Source organism: Danio aesculapii, chromosome 15 (assembly GCF_903798145.1).
Source record: "Danio aesculapii chromosome 15, fDanAes4.1, whole genome shotgun sequence".
In the NCBI taxonomy this organism is placed as follows: Eukaryota; Metazoa; Chordata; class Actinopteri; order Cypriniformes; family Danionidae; genus Danio; species Danio aesculapii.
Window position 1 is genome coordinate 14,684,259 of NC_079449.1, and position 22,388 is coordinate 14,706,646.

The 22,388-nt window shown below is 29.5% G+C and overlaps 1 protein-coding gene across 1 annotated transcript in view; it reads left to right on the top strand.

Moving 5' to 3' along the window:
• The window catches only part of etv1 (ETS variant transcription factor 1), a 31,698-nt gene that overhangs the window by 4,798 nt on the left and 4,512 nt on the right, over positions 1-22,388 (top strand). The window contains exons 5-8 of the mRNA XM_056474104.1: positions 5,161-5,214; positions 12,997-13,126; positions 18,900-19,088; positions 20,367-20,611. Of these exons, the coding sequence (XP_056330079.1) occupies positions 5,161-5,214; positions 12,997-13,126; positions 18,900-19,088; positions 20,367-20,611 (618 nt within the window). The remainder of the gene's footprint in view (positions 1-5,160; positions 5,215-12,996; positions 13,127-18,899; positions 19,089-20,366; positions 20,612-22,388) is intronic.

Below are 22,388 nucleotides of genomic sequence, written 5' to 3' on the forward strand. Positions count from 1 at the left end.
TAGAGCAGATCATTCGACATGCATGTGTCATTTCACCCAGAAACGACTGACAGTCGCGAAAAACCATTGTTATACAATCTAAATCCTTTTATTAGCATTTCAAGTCTGACTTTTATCAGGAATCTCTACAAGCTTTTCTCTTGTTTTTGTGATTGAGTTTTTGCGGTTGTCTTCACGAGGTTGATTTCGAGTCATTCTTGGCCTGTCACTGCAGTTTGCTTCGTCTTCTGCTCTTTAGAAGTCATTGATAGTTTAAAAGTGTAGATAAAAATAGTTGTAAATCTTGTTTTTGTCTATTAATTTACTCAAATAGCAGAATTTCTCAGTTTTAGGCTTATAATTCACTACAAAAAAATTACTTTCCTTTCTAAGAGTTTTCATGTCTTGTTTCTAGTCCAATTTCTAAACATTCTTAAATCAAAAAGCATTTTCTAGACAAGTTAAAAATACAGTTAAAATTATTAAACCTCCTTTGAATTTTTTTCTTTTTTAAATATTTCCCAAATGATGTTTAACAGAGCAAGGACATTTCACAGTATGTCTGATAATATTTTTTCTTCTGGAGAAAGTCTTATTTGTTTTATTTCGGCTAGAAGAAAAAGCAGTTTTAAACATGTTTAGGTCAAAATTATTAGCCCCTTTAAGCTATATATTTGTTTTCAATAGTCTACAGAACAAACCATCACTATACAATAACTTGCCTAAATACCCGAACCTGCCTAGTTAACCTAATTAACCTAGTTAAGCCTTTAAATGTCACTTTAAGCTGTATAGAAGTGTCTTGAAAAATATCTAGTATTATATCTATTATCTAGTTAAATATCTATTATTTACTGTCATCATGGCAAAGATAAAATTAACCAGTTATTAGAAATGAGTTATTAAAACTGTTATGTTTAGAAATGTGTTGAAAAAATCTTCTTTCCATTAAACAGAAATTGGGGGAAAAAATAAACAGGGGGACTAATAATTCAGGGCGGCTATTAATTCAGGGGGTTTAATAATTCTGACATCAACTGTATATATTGTTTTGTTTTCAGAAATAAGAAGTCAAAATTAGGTGAGTTTTCCAAAAAAAATCTGTAGAATTTTGCTTACCCCACTGTCATTTTTAATGAAAAACTCACTTAATGTTGACTTATTATTTCTGAAAATAAAACAATATTTTTTACTTGTCTAGAAAATGCTTCTTGATGTAAGAATTTTTAGATATTTGGACTGTAAACAGGATGAAAGATGTAAGCAAAAAACATTTTTTGCTTTTAAAAAGGGTTAAAATTAGGGAATTATATTTCAAAACTTGACCTAATAAAATGTACTTTAGTTTATCACATATTTATGTACATTTATCATTTTTATTTACTTTTTCAATATAATTAATCATATATTTTTTACATATTTATATTTATAGTTCAAACTATACTTTAAAATCTGTACTATAAGCAAATGTATCAAAAATGTTCAATATTTGCATTTGATTATAGAATGGCAGCTAATGAGTTACTAAGTCCAACTATAGTGCTGATCCCCTGACCCAAAAATGACTGATATCCCAGTAATCCTTTTAATAGCATTTTATGAGTGACTTTTATCCACAAGCTCTGCATGCTTTCCTCTTGTGGTTATGAGTCTTTAAGCGTGTCTCTTTACGGGGTGGTTTTGCACCGTTCATGGCCTGGCTTCTGTCTGTCTTCTGCTCTTCTCCCTTTTTTCTTTTTTTCTTGAAGCGATGGACGTGCTCCAGCACCTTAGCTAGCCTCAGGAGTGCTGCTGGGATCAGCTGTCCCATTCACAGGTTGACTCATTCGTCCCGCTGAGAAAACTGGCTGCAGCTCCGGCTCTCCTGCTTTCACCTTTTCCCTGTTTAACTGATGTTTGCGCTACTCGTCTGACTCCTGGTGCACTTGCGCTTTTTTCTGTTCATTGTCTTGATGTGATGTGGTCTTGATGTCCTTGATTGGGTTTATTTTGTGTGGTGATTAACTTTTTGTTGATTTTGTGCACCTCAGCTTTTTAAATATCCTGAAGGTAAAATGATGCTTATTGGTAACGACTGGTGGCATGGTTTATTTTTGAGACGAGGGTTAGTTGTCACAGCTTTTAGTCATGTGAATATTTCAATTTTTGGATTTCTGAAAGTCAAATACTGCTCACAATATAATGTAATTTAATGTCAAATTAATATAATAAATGTAATAATAATAATATTATGATATTAGATATATTTATTATATATAATACATATAGCATAATAATGCAATGCCATATAATACATATAATATAATAAATATAATATTAATGTTTTAATAATACTTTTAGTTTACAATGTAATTAACAAAAAAAAAAAAAAATATATATATATATATATATATATATATATATATATATATATATATATATATATTTTTTTTTTTTTTTTTTTTTATATTATTTATTAATACATTTATTCATTATTTAATTGTTATTTATTATGTGTAACCATTAATGCCTATTCAGTTAACTGAATAGATGCAGATGTGTACATTTGTTAACACTAGTTAGCGATGTTAGTTAACAAATTAGTGAGCAAATAGTTTTATATTAAAAAAGTGCATTTGTATTAACAAAGGTTAATAGTCGATAATGTAATGTAACTACTGAATCCTTATTGTTTCCAAGTATTATAATTAATAAATTGCTTCAATTTCTAACATTTAAAATGTGACTCTCCTTAACCTGACAATATAATTCAAATAAATATATTTAATAAATTATAATTGTATATTTACATTGAAATATGCTAAAATAATATAATAAATGATAAATATATATATAATAAAATACATATTTTGTATTTATTAACCTTACGATTAATATAATGATCTTAATTACATATAACTCTTTATTTTTACTATATATTTTGCCTTGAAAATGTATAAAAGCACTGTTATATAAACTTTGTGGCAACTAGCCCCAATTTCATAGGCTAAATAAAAATTTACAAGCATTTTTAAACAGAAATTCCCCCTATTTTGACATTTGACAATTCCCAAAGTCACTTAAAACGCTCTAAACGTCCAAATAAGAATCCAAGCTACCAAGTATTTGAGCGAAAACTTGTTGCCTTGCACAAAGCAAATGTTGCTTTGTGCGTGTTGCGGCTTGTTACTGTTGTTGTGAAAATGAAAATCCAATTTTAGCGCAGAGGAATAAATGTGCTAATAGCCCCGTGCAGCGAGGTCTCGCGCTCCTCCGCCGCCGTGCTCCTTTGTGTCGAACTCAACAAGCAACAAACAACAGAAGTCATGCAAGAGTGCAAACGCATGTGATATAAACACCAATGCAGAGCTCCGTATGAAGGCTTCATTATTTGAGCATTAGCTCTGAGGAAGGGTTTGCTGGGTCTGGACGGCAGCCGGCGCCGCAGGTACAGGTGCTTCACCAGTGGGGATGTGTCCCAATTAGACAGTGTGAACACTAGGTGTTTTCTCACTGCATGGCTATCCTTATGAAGACACCAGTCATTGTGTTGAGCACAGTCGATCAAGGCGAGGTGTTTTTGGGGTTTTATTTGACAATTCTCAACTGTTTAAGGCGAGAAACTGCAGGGAAAAACACTATCAGTTTGGAGATTTTTTTAAAAGTCAAAATTACACTTAAAGTTTCTTATTTGTTGCACTTTAACAAAATGTGTCTGTATGTTTCACTTATAATGCACATTTTTAAAGGTCATCTTCTTAAATCAAGTTTTTTTCTCCTGCACTGAGCCATAAATATCCAGTTCAGGAGGTCTTGCTTTATAGTTTTATTCATATCATCTCTACATATTTTTTATTCATATCTATATTCTCTTTTTAAAAATGGATTTGTTCATATATATTTTACCTGACCACATATAAGTCATTTTTACCAAAGATGTTGTTCACAGTATTTTCTGAATTATGGAATGATTAAAAACCTTTAATTAAAGGTTTTACAAAGCTGTTAAAACATTTAATATCCAAGTACGTACGTGAGAAAAAAGTAAATAAATAAATAAGAATTTCAAACCATTTTTCAAACCAGACTTCATTAAATGTTCATTTTTTCTGCTACAAATCTTTGCAAATTAGCACACAATTAATGAAATACTGCATATTTAGACATAAAATAGACAAAAATTACTTCAAGTAAGGATTCAAATAGAGAAATATTTTGGGTCACTCTATAAAGTGTGTACTAACATTAACAAAGAATAAACAACACGTGTACAGCATTTATACTGATAATTCAACATCTACTAATGCATTAATAAAATCTATGGTTGTGCTTGTTATCATTAGTTAATAAACTGTTAGTTAACAAGAACAATGAATGACTTTATTTTCATTATGTTACCCATACAGAAATCTGATATATACTAACATATATAAAAAATATTTTAGAACATATGTTCTAACATATAATATTGTATTGCTAATGATTAAAATAATGAAAATGCACGCACACACAAATTTATTTTGTATGTGAAATCTAAACATGAGCTTGTATTTATTATATTTTTATATTTCATCTTTATGTTAAAGCTGAATAAACACTATAATAAATGGTATTGTTGAAATATTTTGAAATATATGTACATATATACATATTTATGCTATCTGTGAAATCCAAACATGAACTTGTATTTCATATATTTGCATATATTATCATATTTCAGCTTTCTTTACATTAACAAAGTTAAATAAATACTGTAATAAATGGTATTGTTTGTTCATGTTAGCAAATACATAATGGAACCTTATTGTAAAGTGTTACCGTATGGTGATGGTAGCTTTTAGTTCATTTATTTATTATCATATTTACCTTCAGTTTCTTGCCTTAATAACACACATGTATCTGTGAATCCTGAAGCTGGATGTGTTTCACACACCGCTGCCTGCTTTGTCCAACAAATGAAGCTGAAATGAAATTACTGGCATAATTAGAGGATATGTTTTCTCTGTTTTAAACCAATAAACGTCTTTATGGGTTGGTCTGAGAATTTCAAATCATTAGTGTTTCAATTACAGAGGATTATTAGAGGAAATTACTCGTTCGGGCGATTATTAGGGGACAGATCGAGTCAGCTTGACTTGTGCACACAAATATGAAGGGAAAATCTGTTTATTTAGCCCTTTTCTCTCTTCTTTTTCCTTCCAGCTCAAGTTCCTGATAATGACGAGCAGTTTGTTCCAGACTTTCAGAGTGAAAACTGTAAGTTTGAGCTTTTTCTTTTCATTTAATAGATGTATTTATATTATATCTTTGGTAATTTTTATAATAAGGCTTTATTTGTTTACATCAGTCAACTACATACTTGCTTATCTGTTCAGCAATGATGCACTGCATTAATACAAAGTGACAGTAAAAATGTTTAAAATATTTAAGAAAATCTGATTTCCAACTTTCAGGTCATCAGAGAAAAAGTAGTTAATATTATTTAATTATTACTAGACCTGACTAATGATGAGCTGTTGTATTTTTTATTTATTTTTATATTTTATGTGAAAGTAACTTACACTGAAACACTACCAGTAATGTAACTATTCAATTCAATTTAACTAATGGAACTATATTGTAAAATATACAATATAATATGTTTTCATTGTGCAGAGATGCATTCAGTTCATTTAAAGTGACTGTAATGTTGTAACATATACATATTATAAGCAATTTATGATAAAAAAAAAAAAAAAAAAACAATCCAAACATGCCATATCGAAGAATAACAATCATAACGATAATAAATATTTCAGGTATATGACCGCATTTCCTCTAAACTGCAAAAAAAAGTTTTTGTCTTGTTTCTAGTCCAAATATATAAAAATTCTTCAATTAAGATGCATTTCCAATAAAAAAATAAATATTGTTTAATTTTTTTTCAGAACTAATGAGTAAAGTTATCAAGCAAAACAAGCAAAATAATCATAATAAGCATAATAAAAGTGTGTTGATATTAGAGATGTACCGAATTTTCAACCACTGAAAATGTATTGGCCAAAAATGTGTCATTTAGTGGACCCTCTAATTTTTGTGGATTCAGTCATTCTTGGGATACTCTTTTAAATCTGGAAGCATTAACAACATGCAGTTGAAATCAGAATTATTAAACCCCTTTTAATTTTTTTTTCTTTTTTAAATATTTCTCAAATGATGTTTAACAGAGCAAGGAAATTTTCACAGTATGTCAGATAATATTTTTTCTTCTGGAAAAAGACTTTTTTTGTTTTATTTTGGTAAGAATAAAAGCAGTTTTTAATTTAAAAAAACATTTTAAAAATTTCAAAATTATTAGACCTTTTAAGCTATATTTTTTTCCAATAGTGGACAGAACAAACCATCATTTTACAATAAATTTCCTAATTACCCTAACCTGCCTAGTTAACCTAATTAACCTGGTTAAGCCTTTAAATGTCACTTTAAGCTGTATAGAAGTGTCTTGAAAAATATCTAGTCAAATATTATTTACTGTCATCATGGCAAAGATAAAATAAATCAGTTATTAGAAATGAGTTATTAAAACTATTATGTTTAGAAATGTGTTGAAAAAATCTGCTCTCCGTTAAACAGAAATTGGGGAAAAAAATAAACGGGGGCTAAAAATTCAGGGGGTTTATTGATTCTGATTTCAACTGTATATCGAAATATATTGTTATTGTTCAATATGGAAAATAATTAACGAGATAGCATTTTTGCCATATCGCCCAGCCCTAAACTTTATTGTCTCCTTTTGGGGCGATTTGTTCTGCAGTGTAATAGATTTACAACATACTGTATATATCATACCACACACTTACGACAAGCATTAAGCAACATTAATAGTACTAAAAACAGTGGCTTCCTCTTTCCATTAAAAATCAGCAAATCAATCGCACAAGGAACAAATAAAAGTTTTAATCTGTTGGTTCTTGCCAAAGAGACCCTATACCGAGATCCTGAGGGAAGGATTTGAAATTAATCAAAAAGAGGATGTGATATATCAAATGTAATCTGATGAGGTTTCTTTAACACCTGGTATTTTTTTTGTTATATTCAATAGATTATTTTACTTACCCCATGCACTGGCAGATAATTTAGTTTGTTTTACATAAAATCTCACTTGATTTTGACATAATTTCTGAAAAAAAAAAAAAATTTGTTTTTACTCTTCTACAAAATGCTTCTTGATTTAAGCGTTTTGGGGTATTTGGACTAGAATCAAGACAAAAACTGCAGGTCATACACCAAACCTGACTACAAAACCCCCTGAAATCTGATGATGTAGCATGAAAGTTAGCCAGACGCAGCTCTAGTGAAGGTTGTTTTCTGTGAATAAAGCACGAGCGGCGTGTGTCCTCTGGGTTGTGTACCTTTCTCAGCGAGTGCAGCCAGAAGCAATAGGCCTTTAAATGGGCATAGGAAGTAAAGTTGGCGCGCGCTGCTCGTGCCAGAGCCGGTGCCAGTGTCGGAAGTGGCATGGACTGAATGAGGCACAGTGGGCAGCGAGTCCAGCTTATGTCTTAAAGAGGAGCCAAAACAGATGAAGGGGGGCTTTGTCTTTCTGGAGAACTCCTGCTCATTAACAAATCAAATATACTAGTGTTTGCTGATAATGGACTGTTGTGTTGTGTTTGCAGGGTATTGTGAGTGTACACTTGGATGAATGTGGAACGCAGTGTTTGTGTTGTAATGTGAGAGTGTGTTTTAGGTTTTGAACGGTATATGTAAGGAAAAGTGGGGAAGCGGCGGGGTGTTTTTTGGCGTTGTCGGTGGGATGAGGGATGGGCAGATGGAGGGAGAGCGAGGGCACGGCGGATGGGCTCTTTAACAGGCATCCTGGCCCTCACATATGGGTTTAAAGTGACAATGCCAGTGGATCACTTCCGTTTCATGTGGTCTATTCGCATTAAATAAAAACAACATCCTGAAATGGATATACAGGAAAAAACACGGGCTGGAAAAAACTATGAGACATGCATGCTAGATGCTAGACTATTTTTTTATATCAATACATTTTATTTGTTATTTTTACTACATACAGTTGAAGTCTGTTTTTGTTAATTTATTAATTATTATTGTTTGTTTTATTAATTTATTAACCCCCCTGAATTAATAGCCAATAAATAATTATTAGCCCCCTGTTTATTTTTTTCCCTCAATTTCTGTTAAACGAAGAGCAGATTTTTTCAACACATTTCTAAACATAATATTTTTAATAACTCATTTCTAATAACTGATTTATTTTATCTTTGTCATGATGACAGTAAATAATATATTACTAGATATTTTTCAAGACACTTCTATACAGCTTAAAGTGACATTTAAAAGCTTAACTATTAACTGTTGCATTTAAACAAAACTGTTTTATTAAACAGATTATATTAATTCATTGAATTATTCAAATTAAAATATTCATCAAAATAAGAGTTTAGTAACCAAACATTTTTAGGAATACAAAGATAAACATTCAAATGTGTTATTGCATTTCTTTAGATTTTTCCTGTTTACTGAAAGATTTTTATTTTTCCCCAACATATTTATATTGGTGTACTCATTTTTGGCACTGACTAATCTATTGTAAATATAATTGTATATTACTATAAAGCATCCTATAGAAAATCTTAATTTAAAAGAGAGATCTGTGAGATGTGTACTCATTTATGCTGAGCACTATAAACAGTTGAAGTCAGAATTATTAGCCCCCCTGAATTATTATTTTCCCCAGTTTCTGTTTAACAGAGAGAAGGTTTTTTTTCAACCCATTTATAAACAGAATAAATTTCTAAATTTCTATGAACTGATTTCTTTTATCTTTGCCATGATGACAGTAAATAATATTTGACTAGATATTTTTCAAGACACTTCTATACAGCTTAAAGTGACATTTAAAGGCTTAACTAGGTTAATTAAGTTAACTAGGCAGGTTAGGGCAATTAGGCAAGTTATTGTATAACGATGGTTTGTTCTGTAGACTATTGAAAAAATATATAGCTTAAAGGGGCTAATAATTATGACCTTAAAATGTTTTTTTTTTAATTAAAAACGGCTTTTATTGTAGCCAAAACAAAACAAATAAGACTTTCTCCAGAAGAATAAATATTATCAGACATACTGTGAAAATGTCCTTGCTCTGTTAAACATCATTTGGGAAATATTTAATAAAGAGAAAAAAGTCAAAAGGGGTCTAATAATTCTGACTTCAACTGTATATATAATTAGAAAATTATCATTTTAAATTGTAATGATTTTCCACAGTGTAACTGTTACTGTATTTTTACTTAAATAAATGTTGCCTTGTATAGCATTAGAAGATTGAAGATAATGTCTGCTGTGTAGGAGGAAAAAAGAGAAAAATATCAGTTGTAACACTAATAAGACAGTGAGTGTAGAAGTGTGATCAAACAGTGGTTATATTTAAGTTCTTTGCTCTTTTGTAAAGGCCATCGTCATTCAGGCCCACGGTGTTTAAGAGGAAGGTGCGACTGAATCTATTATCAGTGAGTAACAGTCAGTCAAGAGGTGAGAGTGAGAACCAGAGAAGAGTGGGAAAAAAAAGCACCACCATTAGCACTGGTGGAAAAAAACACTTACTTTTTTAACCATATGGTAAAATAAAAAATTAAATATACAAAAAAACTAGCAAAACAAATATATATTATATTATATTATATTATATTATATTATATTATATTATATTATATTATATTATTATATTATATTATATTATATTATATTATATTATATTATATTATATTATATTATATTATATTATATTATATTATATTGATTATTATATTAATTATTATATTATATTAATTATTATATTATATTATATCATATTATATTATATTATATTATATTATATTATATTATATTATATTATATTATATTATATTATATTATATTATATTATATTATTTTATATTATATTATATTATATTATATTATATTATATTATATTATATTATATTATATTAATTATTATATTATATTATATTATATTATATTATATTAATTTTTATATTATATTATATTATATTATATTATATTATATTATATTATATTATATTAATTATTATATTATATTATATTATATTATATTATATTATATTATATTATATTATATTATATTAATTATTATATTATATTATATTATATTATATTATATTATATTATATTATATCAAATATTTTTTACAATAATTTAATTTTATTGTAAAAATATGTTTTGCATAAATATATAGTGTAATAAATAAATATATACTTTATTACTATTTTAATGATCTGTTAGTGATAAAATGTTCTCCATCTCCATTTTGTTGGATTTTATATGATATATATGAATATATATGTCATACATTTTGAAATATATTTTGGTATATGAAGAAAAATATATTTTTGTTTTTCAAAATGTATTTTATGGAACCTAACAGTAGAAACAGATATTTAAAATATATTTTAGCACCCCAAAAAATCATATGAGATGTAACACAGGGTGCAATGGGCTTTTGTGTGTTTAATTTAACATAGAATCAGACAAATTATGCCAGTGATTTATGGAAATTAAATCTTTTAGAGTGCAGCTTTAAGAAAAGAAATAGCTTTTGCAGAAAGCACCATTAATGTTTAGTTGTTTCTGACCATTTAGCATAAAAAAAGCTCTAAAAAGAAATACATTTTGCTACTTTCATGCTTTCTTCACCTCATTTGACATCTGACATCCTCAAGCCGTTCTCATCAAATTGCAAGAACAGAAAATTTGTCAGTAAATGTCATAAACGACTTCTTGAAAACGCTGTCCATTAACACCAATCGATGCGCGTGTAATTGCTGCAGTTCTGCATGTATGACGTCCTGTGATGCTAACAGATTTTGCATCGATTCGTTTACTTATATTCCTTTGCGTAAAATCAATTATGCCATTTTTTCCCCTCTTGGTCTGTGTGTCTACTGTACGTGCTTGTTAATGCGGTCCGTCAAGAAGTCTTCGCAAGTATAAATTATTCATCTGTAGTGCTACTTTTAGATCCACTATCATGAACAACGACATCCTAACAATACTGTTTCAAATCGCAGAAGACATCCAAATAAATGACATCTGTAGTTTTATTCTGAAGTCATTGAGTTACGCACACACATCTAGTCAAATACAGTGACTTGTATTTTTACAGTAAATTCAAATTACCATTACAAGTAGAAATTAATGCATGTTTGCTTTGATTCCAATGTTTTTTACCAAATATTTAATGAAATTATAGAATCATAAGAGTCTTTTTTCCTCTCCACTGAGAAAAACTATGCTAAAATCTTTCTTTAATATTGTATTTTATTATATGTTTGCTGAATTAGAAGCAGAATTATATACAGTATTGTTTATGAAGGTTTATTAGGAAGGCCTTAAATATTTTACTGTCTGATTGTTATAGATTTTTTGTTTGTTTGTTTTTTAATTTATGTTAATGCATCAGGGTTATTTTGTTAACACCAATCCCATAAAAATATATTTAAAAGAAAAAGCTTATTTTATTTCAACATTATGTAAAACTGAAAATAAAACTATAAAGGTAAATATTATTTATTTTTAATTAAATTATTAATATTATTAGAACAGGGTTTCTGCAGGTTTCACAAAGTAAAATTTAGGACTTTTTAAGACATATTTAAAACCATTATGAAGAAAATTTCAGACTTCTATAAAACCAAACGCTAAGGATCTTTTCTAATGGCATGGTTGGGCCAATGAAAAAGATTTTAACTTGCTAACAATTTTATTTTAGTTATATCTTAACCACATATTTTAAATGTCAAAACAAGCTAAATCTGCTTAAAATGTTTACAAAACTATAATAAACAAAATTTATGCAAATAAAAGTTATTGTAAGAAAGATATTTACACCATTTTGGATATCAGTAAATAGAAAAAGTAAAGGTTTTATTTAGATTGCATTATTGGTGATTGGCTGGCATGACTGGGTAACTTTGCATAAAGAAAAATTAAGACCCGTTTAAAATTATTTAAGACCTACAACATCAAATTTCAGTCAATTTAAGACCTTTTAAGACCCTGCGGACACCCTGGAGAAATTAATTTCTTGTTTACTGAAAAAAGAAAGAAAATGAGGAAAAACAAAGCAAAATTATTTCAGTTTTTTATATTTAGTTAGCAAAATTATTTAGTTTTTATAACTAAAACTAAAATATACAAATAAAATGATTATTCGTTGATACTAAACATCAAATTAAATTAAATAAAAAATGAGAAATGCTATTTTTAAGAAAAAAATTTATTTAATCTAATTTTTCATTTTCATTTAATTTAACTTGATGTTTTAAAAATAACTAAAGCATGCATAAGGATTTACGGTGCTCAGCATGTTTGTGTACACCCCTATTTTGAAAATTAATATTACGATCCATTTCTGAGTGAATAAGGGTAATATATATTGGTGCATTTGAACAAAACTAATTTATTAAACAGACATATTTATTAAAATAATAAATGGAAAGATAATACATTTAAATGTATGCAAAATATTGGAAAATAAATTACAAACTACAAAAAATTGTTTGTTTTTTTTCTTGATTTCTGCTATTTTTGAACATTTTATTTAATATTTTTCCCTAACATATAAATTTGGCCTACTCATTTTTGAACCAGTATTGTAAGTTATTTTGTTAGATAAGCTCAATATTTGGCTTCAGTTCTGACTAAACTAATGTATATGCACAAATATAGTATTGTAAAGCATCCCATAGAAAATATGAATTTAAATGAGAGATTTGTTGTTACTCATATATGCTGAGCACTGTAAATTAATAAAGATCTAATCGACAAAATACAACTAAAATGGAGAATATTAATATTACATTTTTAACAAAAACTATAACACTTTGTGTTCACTTCAACTTGTCATCACATGTATATGAGAGACCGTTTGCAGCACTAATGAATACACAGAGGGTCTTAATGTAAATAAGTGTATTATTTCCCTCATATGTGTGTCTCTGTTTCTCTCAGTGGGGCTCCACGGGCTGCAGTTGAGGCTGAAGCGAGAGCCTCACAGTCCCTGTGCTGATCTGGGCTCAGCCTGCAGTCAGGAGAGGCCCTTCAGACTCCACTATGGGGAGAAGTGCCTCTATAACATCAGGTACACATACACACGCGCGCACACACACACACACACACACACACACACACACACACACACACACACACACACACACAAGAGATGCACAATTAATTATTCAAATATTTCAAATTCTCTATATTTTTTTCATCTGTATGTTGTTATTCTCTGATGTTATGTACTTTTTTATCTAATGTAAAGCTGGGCCGATAAACGATATTATATCAAATCGTGATAATTTATGTCAATAACAATCATAAACTCTACTTTTTTTTTTACTATATATTGATCAAAGAGCCAATCACACAGCAGAAATGTGCAACAATGGGAATCTAAAAGTGTGTTGATATTAGATACACGAAAATTTATCGTCCGAGAATATGTTAAGCCATTGAATGGACCCGCTACTTTTTGTGGCTTCAGTCATTGTTGGGGTACTCTTTTATATCTGGAAGCATTAACAACTTATTGAAATATATATCGTCATTGTTCAATCTGGAAAATAATTTTCGAGATAGCATTTTTGCAATACCGCTAAGCCCTAATCTAATGTACTTGATTTTGTATTTGAATATTTGATTTTCTTAGTTTGTTAATTGAGTTAATGAATGAGAGATTAGGGGATGGGATTAACAATTGACAAAATATTGTTGTTTACATATCTCAATATTTCATTTGTTTTCTCATACAAAAGACCAATAAAAATAATCAAACAAATATTGCAAATTTGCAAATACCCACACAATCTTATTAAAAATGACCATTAATGAGTAAAAGTAAATGATATTTTTGAAAGTAATATAATTTGATGCTTCTGATAAAGATTTTATGTTAGTTAGTATTTGATAGTATAATCGCAGTGAACATTCAGGTGTTGTGTTTGCTGGGTTGTTTGGATATAAACACTATGTTTCTATAACTATAATGTAATGTGTATCAAAATAAAGTAAATATGTTGAGATAAAGGTGAATAGGTCACAATAAGCAGCTGTTAAAATGTATTTGTCACGAATAATTGATTCAAATGTTTTGTTCAAAAAAGCTGATTCATTCAGTGATGAATCGAGTAAAGTCTTGCTAGAATGTTATAGAATTAAACCGAATGTTAGTTCTTGATTTGTAGAATGTTATTCTAATGTTCTAGCATTAGAATCTTCTAACATTATTCTAACCTCATTGTTTTGATTACATTAATAAACCGTTATGTAAGTGATTCATTTTTTACTACTGAATTGATATGTTGCTTTTCTCTTTTGGAAAAGAAAAATGTAGAAAAAAGATTCAATTTCAATTAAAATGTTCAAACCTTACAAAGAGATTTTTGATATTAAATATATATATATATTTACAATATAACAATATTATATTATATTACAATATAAATATATTTACAATATGTAATATTTTTACTCCTAAATTCAGATGTATTTGATTAGTATGATACCTTTTGACAAATTTTGATATTTTATTGAATGCTGTATTAAACAAATGTTGATATAGTAAAGAAATAATAACATATATACTAAATAATGTTTTGGGAATGATTTTTGGAGGTTTGCAGATTGTAATCATAATAAAAAAGAGCATTATTATTAATTTCTCAAAAGTAAATAAACAAACACTAACACTAATCTGCAAAAAGTGTGTGCTGGGTTGTTCAGATATGAAATAATGTGTACAGTAGTAATCAAAATGGAGTAAATCATTTGTAAATCGCTTATAAGTCACTTTGGATAAAAGCATCTGCTAGCTGAATAAATGTAAATGTAAATAACAAGCATTTATTAAAAATGTATTTGCGACTGAATCATTTATTCAAATGATTTGTTCAAAAATCTGATTCATTCAATGAGCAAGACATTGAATCATTCATTCAATCTGAGCTTTTACGAACTATTTTATTTCAGATGAATATTTTTGTTTGAAAATAGTTTTGTTTTCTGGTCAAAATTTTGGATCAATTGTGAGCTTTATTTGATTATTTTTTTTTTTTAAAGTCTAATTTTCAGTTCATCCAGAATCCTGCATCTCCAACACACACATCATGTTCCTATTCAAAATGTCTTAGAATCTTCTAATCTTAGATTAAAAAATATAAAATAATTGTAAAACTTACATGTAAATACAGACAAGACCAATGCAAGATGTGACACATTTCTCATCTGAGAGTAATCCGTGTGAAACCATAAGTGTTTCTGCACCAAAGCAGTGAAAATCAACTTTAAACTTTATAAATTCAGTGAGCATCTAACATCACATATTTTGCTTTGCAAATTCATCCTCGACAGCTGCTGTGAGAAAGTTAAGTGATAAATGGCCCCGAATATGTCTACATACATTTGCGAATCATGCCATTTAACAAGCTATTTTTTAATCAATTATTTATCAATTTAAGCTGTGCTGTTTTCCTAATTACAGATGTTTGGTGGGAAAAAACAGCTAATTTAGTAATGCAAATGTAGCTTTTGTTAATCGCAATGTTCGTAACGCTGAATTTCAGATGTTCACATGCCTCACCTCCAAATGCAAGGTGTGCGTTTCACCTTTTAATACGTGACTAAAGGCTGAATAAAAGCACAGACGTTCATTTGACAGATCAGCCCGAGCCAAGAAGAGTCTTCAAGATTTATGGAAGAAATAAATGCACAATAATAATAGTTTTGCTTTAGTTATTTACTCAAAGGCAACCGAATGGCAGGTGCTGTTGGAAATGACTTTGAATGAGATCCACCTGAAATTGGAAATGGCGAAGAAAACACACACAAAAAAAAAGAGAAAGAAAGAAAAAAAAAACAAGAAATTACGCTACGGTGCATTAAGTGCAATAAATGGCTTTTCCACTTGGACAAGCGTCTACGGCAAACACGGTTGCTTGGTTACAGTCATCTTCCTATTGATTTGATTTTAAATTTATGACATTTCACTTGGATGTTTTATTTCGCTGGAGGAGCCGACCTGCCCTCATATTGCAGATGGCACTCAAGCTGAACCAACAACCTCAGTGAAATGATGTTCTCTTCAGAGCTGCTTTGGAGATTGTCAAGCCTCATAGACGTCTGTTCCTTCCTTGTCTTTTAATGCTTCTGAATGGAGTGTAATTGCGTTAAGGTTCATCTCTGACAAGATGTCACATGCTTTCTTTTCAGTACCTTGTCGATTGTGGCATTTAGGGATAAATTTTGGAGAATTGTGGGATTTTTTTATTGTTAGATCATAAAACTGCAAAGAATTGAAGGTTTATTTAGCAGGCATGCAATAAAAAGTAAGAAAGCAAGTCATATTTACAATAATTTATAAATAAATAGATAGAATAAATAACTTTTTTCATTAGAGAATCATAAAAAAAAAGGTATCTGTTTACACAAAAATATTAAACAGCGCTGTATAATAATGATTGTTATAATAATATTGCATCAAGTTGAATTTTGCTGTTGATAATAATACAAATCTTAAAAATCAGTTCAAGGCATTAGAAAAATGTGGAAAATTATTTAAATATATTTATTATTTTAATATTTTTCCACATTTTTTGAATGCCCTGGACTGATTTTTGCTGATTATTTTGATGAATCTCTTACCAAATAGCACCAACACATTATTTAAGCTACCCCTCAGCACTTTTTGTTTGATTTTGAATAATAAAAATCTGTTTAAAATAAATACAATTAAAAAAAACATGTTATATTCAACAAATATATCTGAAAAAATATACGAAAGTTTTCATCAAAATCTTAAACAACATGAATGTTTTCAACTATAAAGGATTTGTGTTTTTAAATAAATTGAATGACACTTACTATTATGAAATGTTATAAAATACACTACCGGTCAAAAGTTTGGGGTCAGTGTTTTTTTATAAAAATTTTTTTAAGAAATTTATTCTGTTCATCAAGGCGGCATTTATTAAATTGTTAAATATTTATTAAATTTTTAAATAACTGCTTTTTTTATTGTGTGTAGTTTCAAATGAAATTATTACTCCAGTCATTATTGCTTTTATAACTTCATTTTCATTACCATTAATAATAATAATAATAATAATAATAATAATAATAATAATAATAATAATAATATAATAATAATAATAACAATAATATAATAATAATAATGATGATAATAATAATAATAATAATAATAATAATAATAATATAATAATAATAATAATAACAATAATATAATAATAATAATGATGATAATAATAATAATAATAATATAATAATAATAATAATAATAATAATAAGAGTGATTTCTAAAGAATCATGTGACTGAAGACTAATGAAATTATGAACTAAAATCAAACTAAAAGTGCTCAGGGGTAGCTTAAATAATGTGTCGGTGTTCGTTGGGTAAGGGATTCAGCAGAATAAACAGCAAAAATCAGTCCAAGGCACTCTGATGAAGGCAGTTGTTTGCTGAAACGCATAGGTGCAGTTTTAAGGAATAGAAATGTCAATAAAGGCTTTTTAATATATTTTTTTAATTTTTTGAGTGTCTTGGACTGACTTTTGCTGTAAATTATAAACTACTTTTGAACAGTTATTTTATAGTGCAATAACATTTTACAATTTTTGATGAAATAAATGCAGCCTTGGTCAGCAGGATAAGCTTATTTTAAAACATTTAAAAATCCTACTGACCCCAAACTTTTGACCGGTAGTGTACAGTAAGTAGAAAACAGCTCTTTTGAATTGTAATAATATTTCACAATACTGGTTTTACTTTGTATTAATTCATGCTTGTTTACCTCAAACTTTTAAAACCATGTATAACAATTGTAATTACTCTTTAAGTTGTTTGTTGAAGCTTTAAAATGCAAATTAATTTTTTTGGTTATCATACATTTTGTATCATCTGTAGTTTATGTTTCTATATTTTTGGAGATTTTATTATTATGTTATATATTATATATTTTTTAATTTGTAAGGTTTATTTATCTGGCATGCAATAAAAGTAACAAAGCAATCAATATTGACAATAATTTATATAGAAATAGATCAAACATATAACTTTCTACATTAGAGAATCTTAAAAAATGTATGCGATTACACAAAAATATTAAACAGCGCTGTTCAATAATGATTGTAAAAAGGGTTATACAAATAATATTGCTTTGAATTTAGTTGTTTTACTGTTGATAATAATAATCATCTAAAATAAAAAAACATGTTATATTCGTCAAATATTTCTAAAAAAAATACAACCGTTTTCAGCAAATTATTAAGCAGCGTTAATATTTTCAACAATAAATTGTAATAGTTCTGTTTTTAAATAGTTAATTTAAAGTCACTTTTTTCTGATGAAATGTTATAAAATATATCGAATTAAAAAACAGCTCTTTTAATATTTCACAATAATACTGTATAAATCTGTTCTTGTTGACCTTTAACTTTCTAAAAAAACATGTCTAACAGATGTATATTTTTTTTAAAAACATTAATTATTATATCAAATATAATTGTAGATACTATTTAGGTTTTTATTGCAGCTTTTCAATCAAATTTTTGGTTATAATACATTTTGCATAATTTTTAGTGTATGCATTTATTTATTTATTGATTTTGTGCATTTAATTCCTGTTAATTTCCCCCAATTAAATTCGAAAGATATCAAAATGAATTCCTGGCCATTTTTAAAACAGCAGTTTTGCATGCATTATGTATTGTGCTGCAGACAAGAAGCTTAAGCGTTTATGTTTTTTTAATTTTCCAGCCTAGCACTGTCTCGTAATAATCTCTGTAGCCTGAAAGGGCCTCAGGGAGGACTAAGTTAAACTGCTGTTCTCTGGTGTCTCCAGTGCCTACGAGCAGAAGCATCCGTCGGGAATGAAGGCCTCCAGCCCAGTGTCGACCCCCTGCAGCACCCCTGTGTCCCCTGGACAGCATGTGTCTCCCACTGCTGCCCCGACCCCAAAACCAGAGCGGACGTACCCACACCTCGCACCCCCACAGCCCCTGCCCGACAGTGCATATCCCATAGACCACAGGTACCAGGACAAACAGATTTAGAGGGATGGATGGATGAATAGATGAATGGATGGGTGATTTGAGGGACAAACAGAGATGGATGAATAGATGGATGGATGACTTGAGAGACAAACAAATTTAAAGGGATGGATGGATGAATAGAGATGGGTGGATGGACAAGCAAATATGGATGGATGGATGGATGGATGGATGGATGGATGGACGGACGGAGGGACAAGCAAATATAGATGGATGGATGTATGTAGGAATTACTGGAGGGACAAACAGATATAGATGGATGGATGGATGGATGGATGGATGGATGGATGGACAAGCAAATACAGACGGATAAATGGATGTATGTAGGAATGACTAGAGGGACAAACTGATATAGAGGGATGGATAAACGTATAGATGCGTGGATGACTTGAGAGACACAAATATAAAGGGATGGATGAATAGACGGATGGATGGACAAGCAAATATAGACGAATGGATGTATGTATGTAGGAATGACTAGAAGGACATACAGATATAAAGGGATGGATGAATAGATAGATAGGAGGATGGAAGGAGGAATGACTAGAGAGACAAACAAATATAGAGGGATGGATAGATGAATGGATTACTTGAGAGACAAACAAATATAAAGGCATGGAAGGCTGAATAGAGAGGTGGATGGATGGATGGATGGATGGACAAGCAAATATAAATGGATGTATGTATGTATGTTGGAATAACTAGAGGGACAAACAGATATGGATGGATGGATGGATGGATGGATGGATGGATGGATGGATGGATAGATGGATGGACAATCAAATATAGAGGGATGGACGGACGGACGGACGGATGGATGTAAAAAATGACTAGAGAGACAAATTGATATAGATGGATGAGTGGATGGATGACTAGAGGGACAACCAAATTTAGAGGGATTGATGGATGACTAGAGGGACAAACAAATATGGATGGATGGATGGATGGGCAAACAAACAACTATAAAAAGGACGGATAGACAAACAGATATAGAGTGATGGATGTATGAATAGAGAATAAGATTAGATAGAATGATGAATAATGGATGGATGGATGGATGGACAATAGATAAAGAAAGACAGATGGATGGATGGTTAGAGAGACAAACAGATATAGAGGAATGAATGGATGGATGAATAGATAGATATATGGATAGAGGGATAAACAGATATAGAGTGATGGATGGATGAACAGATAAATGTAAAGATGGACAGACAGATATTGTGTATGAGATTCACTGTGTTTAATGTGTTGTTCAGATTCCGCCGGCAGTTGTCGGAGCCCTGTCATTCGTTCCCCTCTCCTTCAATGTCCCGGGACGGACGGCCCATGTACCATCGACAGATGTCAGAGCCCAGCATCCCCTTCCCTCCTCAGGGCTTCAAGCAGGAGTACGTGGACCCCCTATTCGAGCATCCGGCCATGATGGGGGCGCCGCTCCCCCAGCCGTACACACACTCCATGATGATCAAGCAAGAGCCTCGCGACTTCACCTACGACTCAGGTGAGACGACGACATTAAACATAATACACTTTCTAAAAGACAGGAAACACAGAGGATTACTATTACTATTATTATTATTATTATTATTTTGGTATTGACATCCAGCAGCTTTATTAGGGATGGGGAGATTGATAGAATTAGCGTGTGATTAGGAAATTTGGGTCTGATCTCATTTCCTGAGGGCCTGGCTGGAAAGGAGAGGGGCCCCATAATCTGTCCCTCAGGGGCCCGCAGGCTGTCGGCGCAGCTCTGGCATGAATGAAGAGGCTTTTGGTTTTCATTCATGAAAAATGTCGGTGGACTGCAGCCGCTTCAGCTGCTTCCTGCTCACCATGGCAATCTGTACAGCATAACCTGTTTAGGTTCCTGTTTAGTTCTATTTATGCACCATTCACTTCCTACAGTTATCTAAGCAACTGCATTCATTTAAAATAAATATGTTACTGCTTTTTTTGTTATTCTAAAGTTACAGCAGATACTCAATACATAATTATAATATTAGTAATATAACTACGTATTATTAGTGTATTATTATTATTACACATTACATACATATTAATGGTTTTTATTAGTATTATTAGAAGCAGACAGAATCTCCTGACTCATTTTATTAATTACATATTACATATATATTATTAGTTGTTATTAGTATTATTAGGGACAAACAGAATCTGCTGACTTAATTTATTCATTTATTTCATATTACATACATATCATTAGTTTTTATTAGTATTATTAGGGACAAACAGAATCTGCGGACTTATTTAATTTATTACATATATATTATTTAGTTTTATTAGCATTATTAGGGCCAAACAGAACCTGCTGTCTTATTTTATTTTATTTATTACATGTTACAGTACATATATATTATTAGTTTTTATTAGTGTAATTAGGCCCAGACAGAATCTGATTACTTATTTTAATTAATTAATGTATTTATTTCATATTTCATAAATATTGTCCGTGTTTATTAGTATTATTAGGGCCAAACAGAATCTGCTGGCTTATAATATGTATGTACTATGTAATAAATAAATTTAATTAAATAAGTTTTTATCAGTGTAATTATGGCCAGACAGAATCTGCTGGCTTATTTCATTTATTTATTTCATATTAAATACATATTATTAGTTTTATTAGTATTTTTAGGGCCAGACAGAATCTGCTGACTTATTTAATTTATTATTTATAGTTATTTATTTAAATTTTTTGTAAAAAGTAAAATAAAATCAGCAGATTTATGCAGAATGATTTTGTGAGTATAAGGAACAGAAAACTTAAATATAATTAAACAAAATAATAACGTTTTAACTTTAATTCAACAATGCAAATCCAATTATAACCACTTGTTTGGTAATAGAGCTACAACAGGTCTCTCATATAATACATCCACTAAAAACAGACAATATGAATTTACCAATTGGTTTGTGCTTAAATCATCTGACCAATATTTAAAATATTACTAAAATTAATATAAACACTAAACAAATATACATTACCACACATTTACATAAGCAAATAAATAGATTGAATGATGGGCTCATGTCTGTGGCTGCAGGTCCTGTGTGGGTCAGGTTATTACAAAATATTAGTTATATTATTAGGCAAGTTTATTTACACAATATAGCTCATTTCAGACATAACTGTAGTTCAAAGTGCTTTAGTTTAAAAATAAATTGATTTAAAATAATAAAAAGGATAAAAGAAATAAAAACAAGTGAAAAATGATTAAAAACAGATTAAAAAGTGTTAATCTGTTAAAAATTATTTAAAA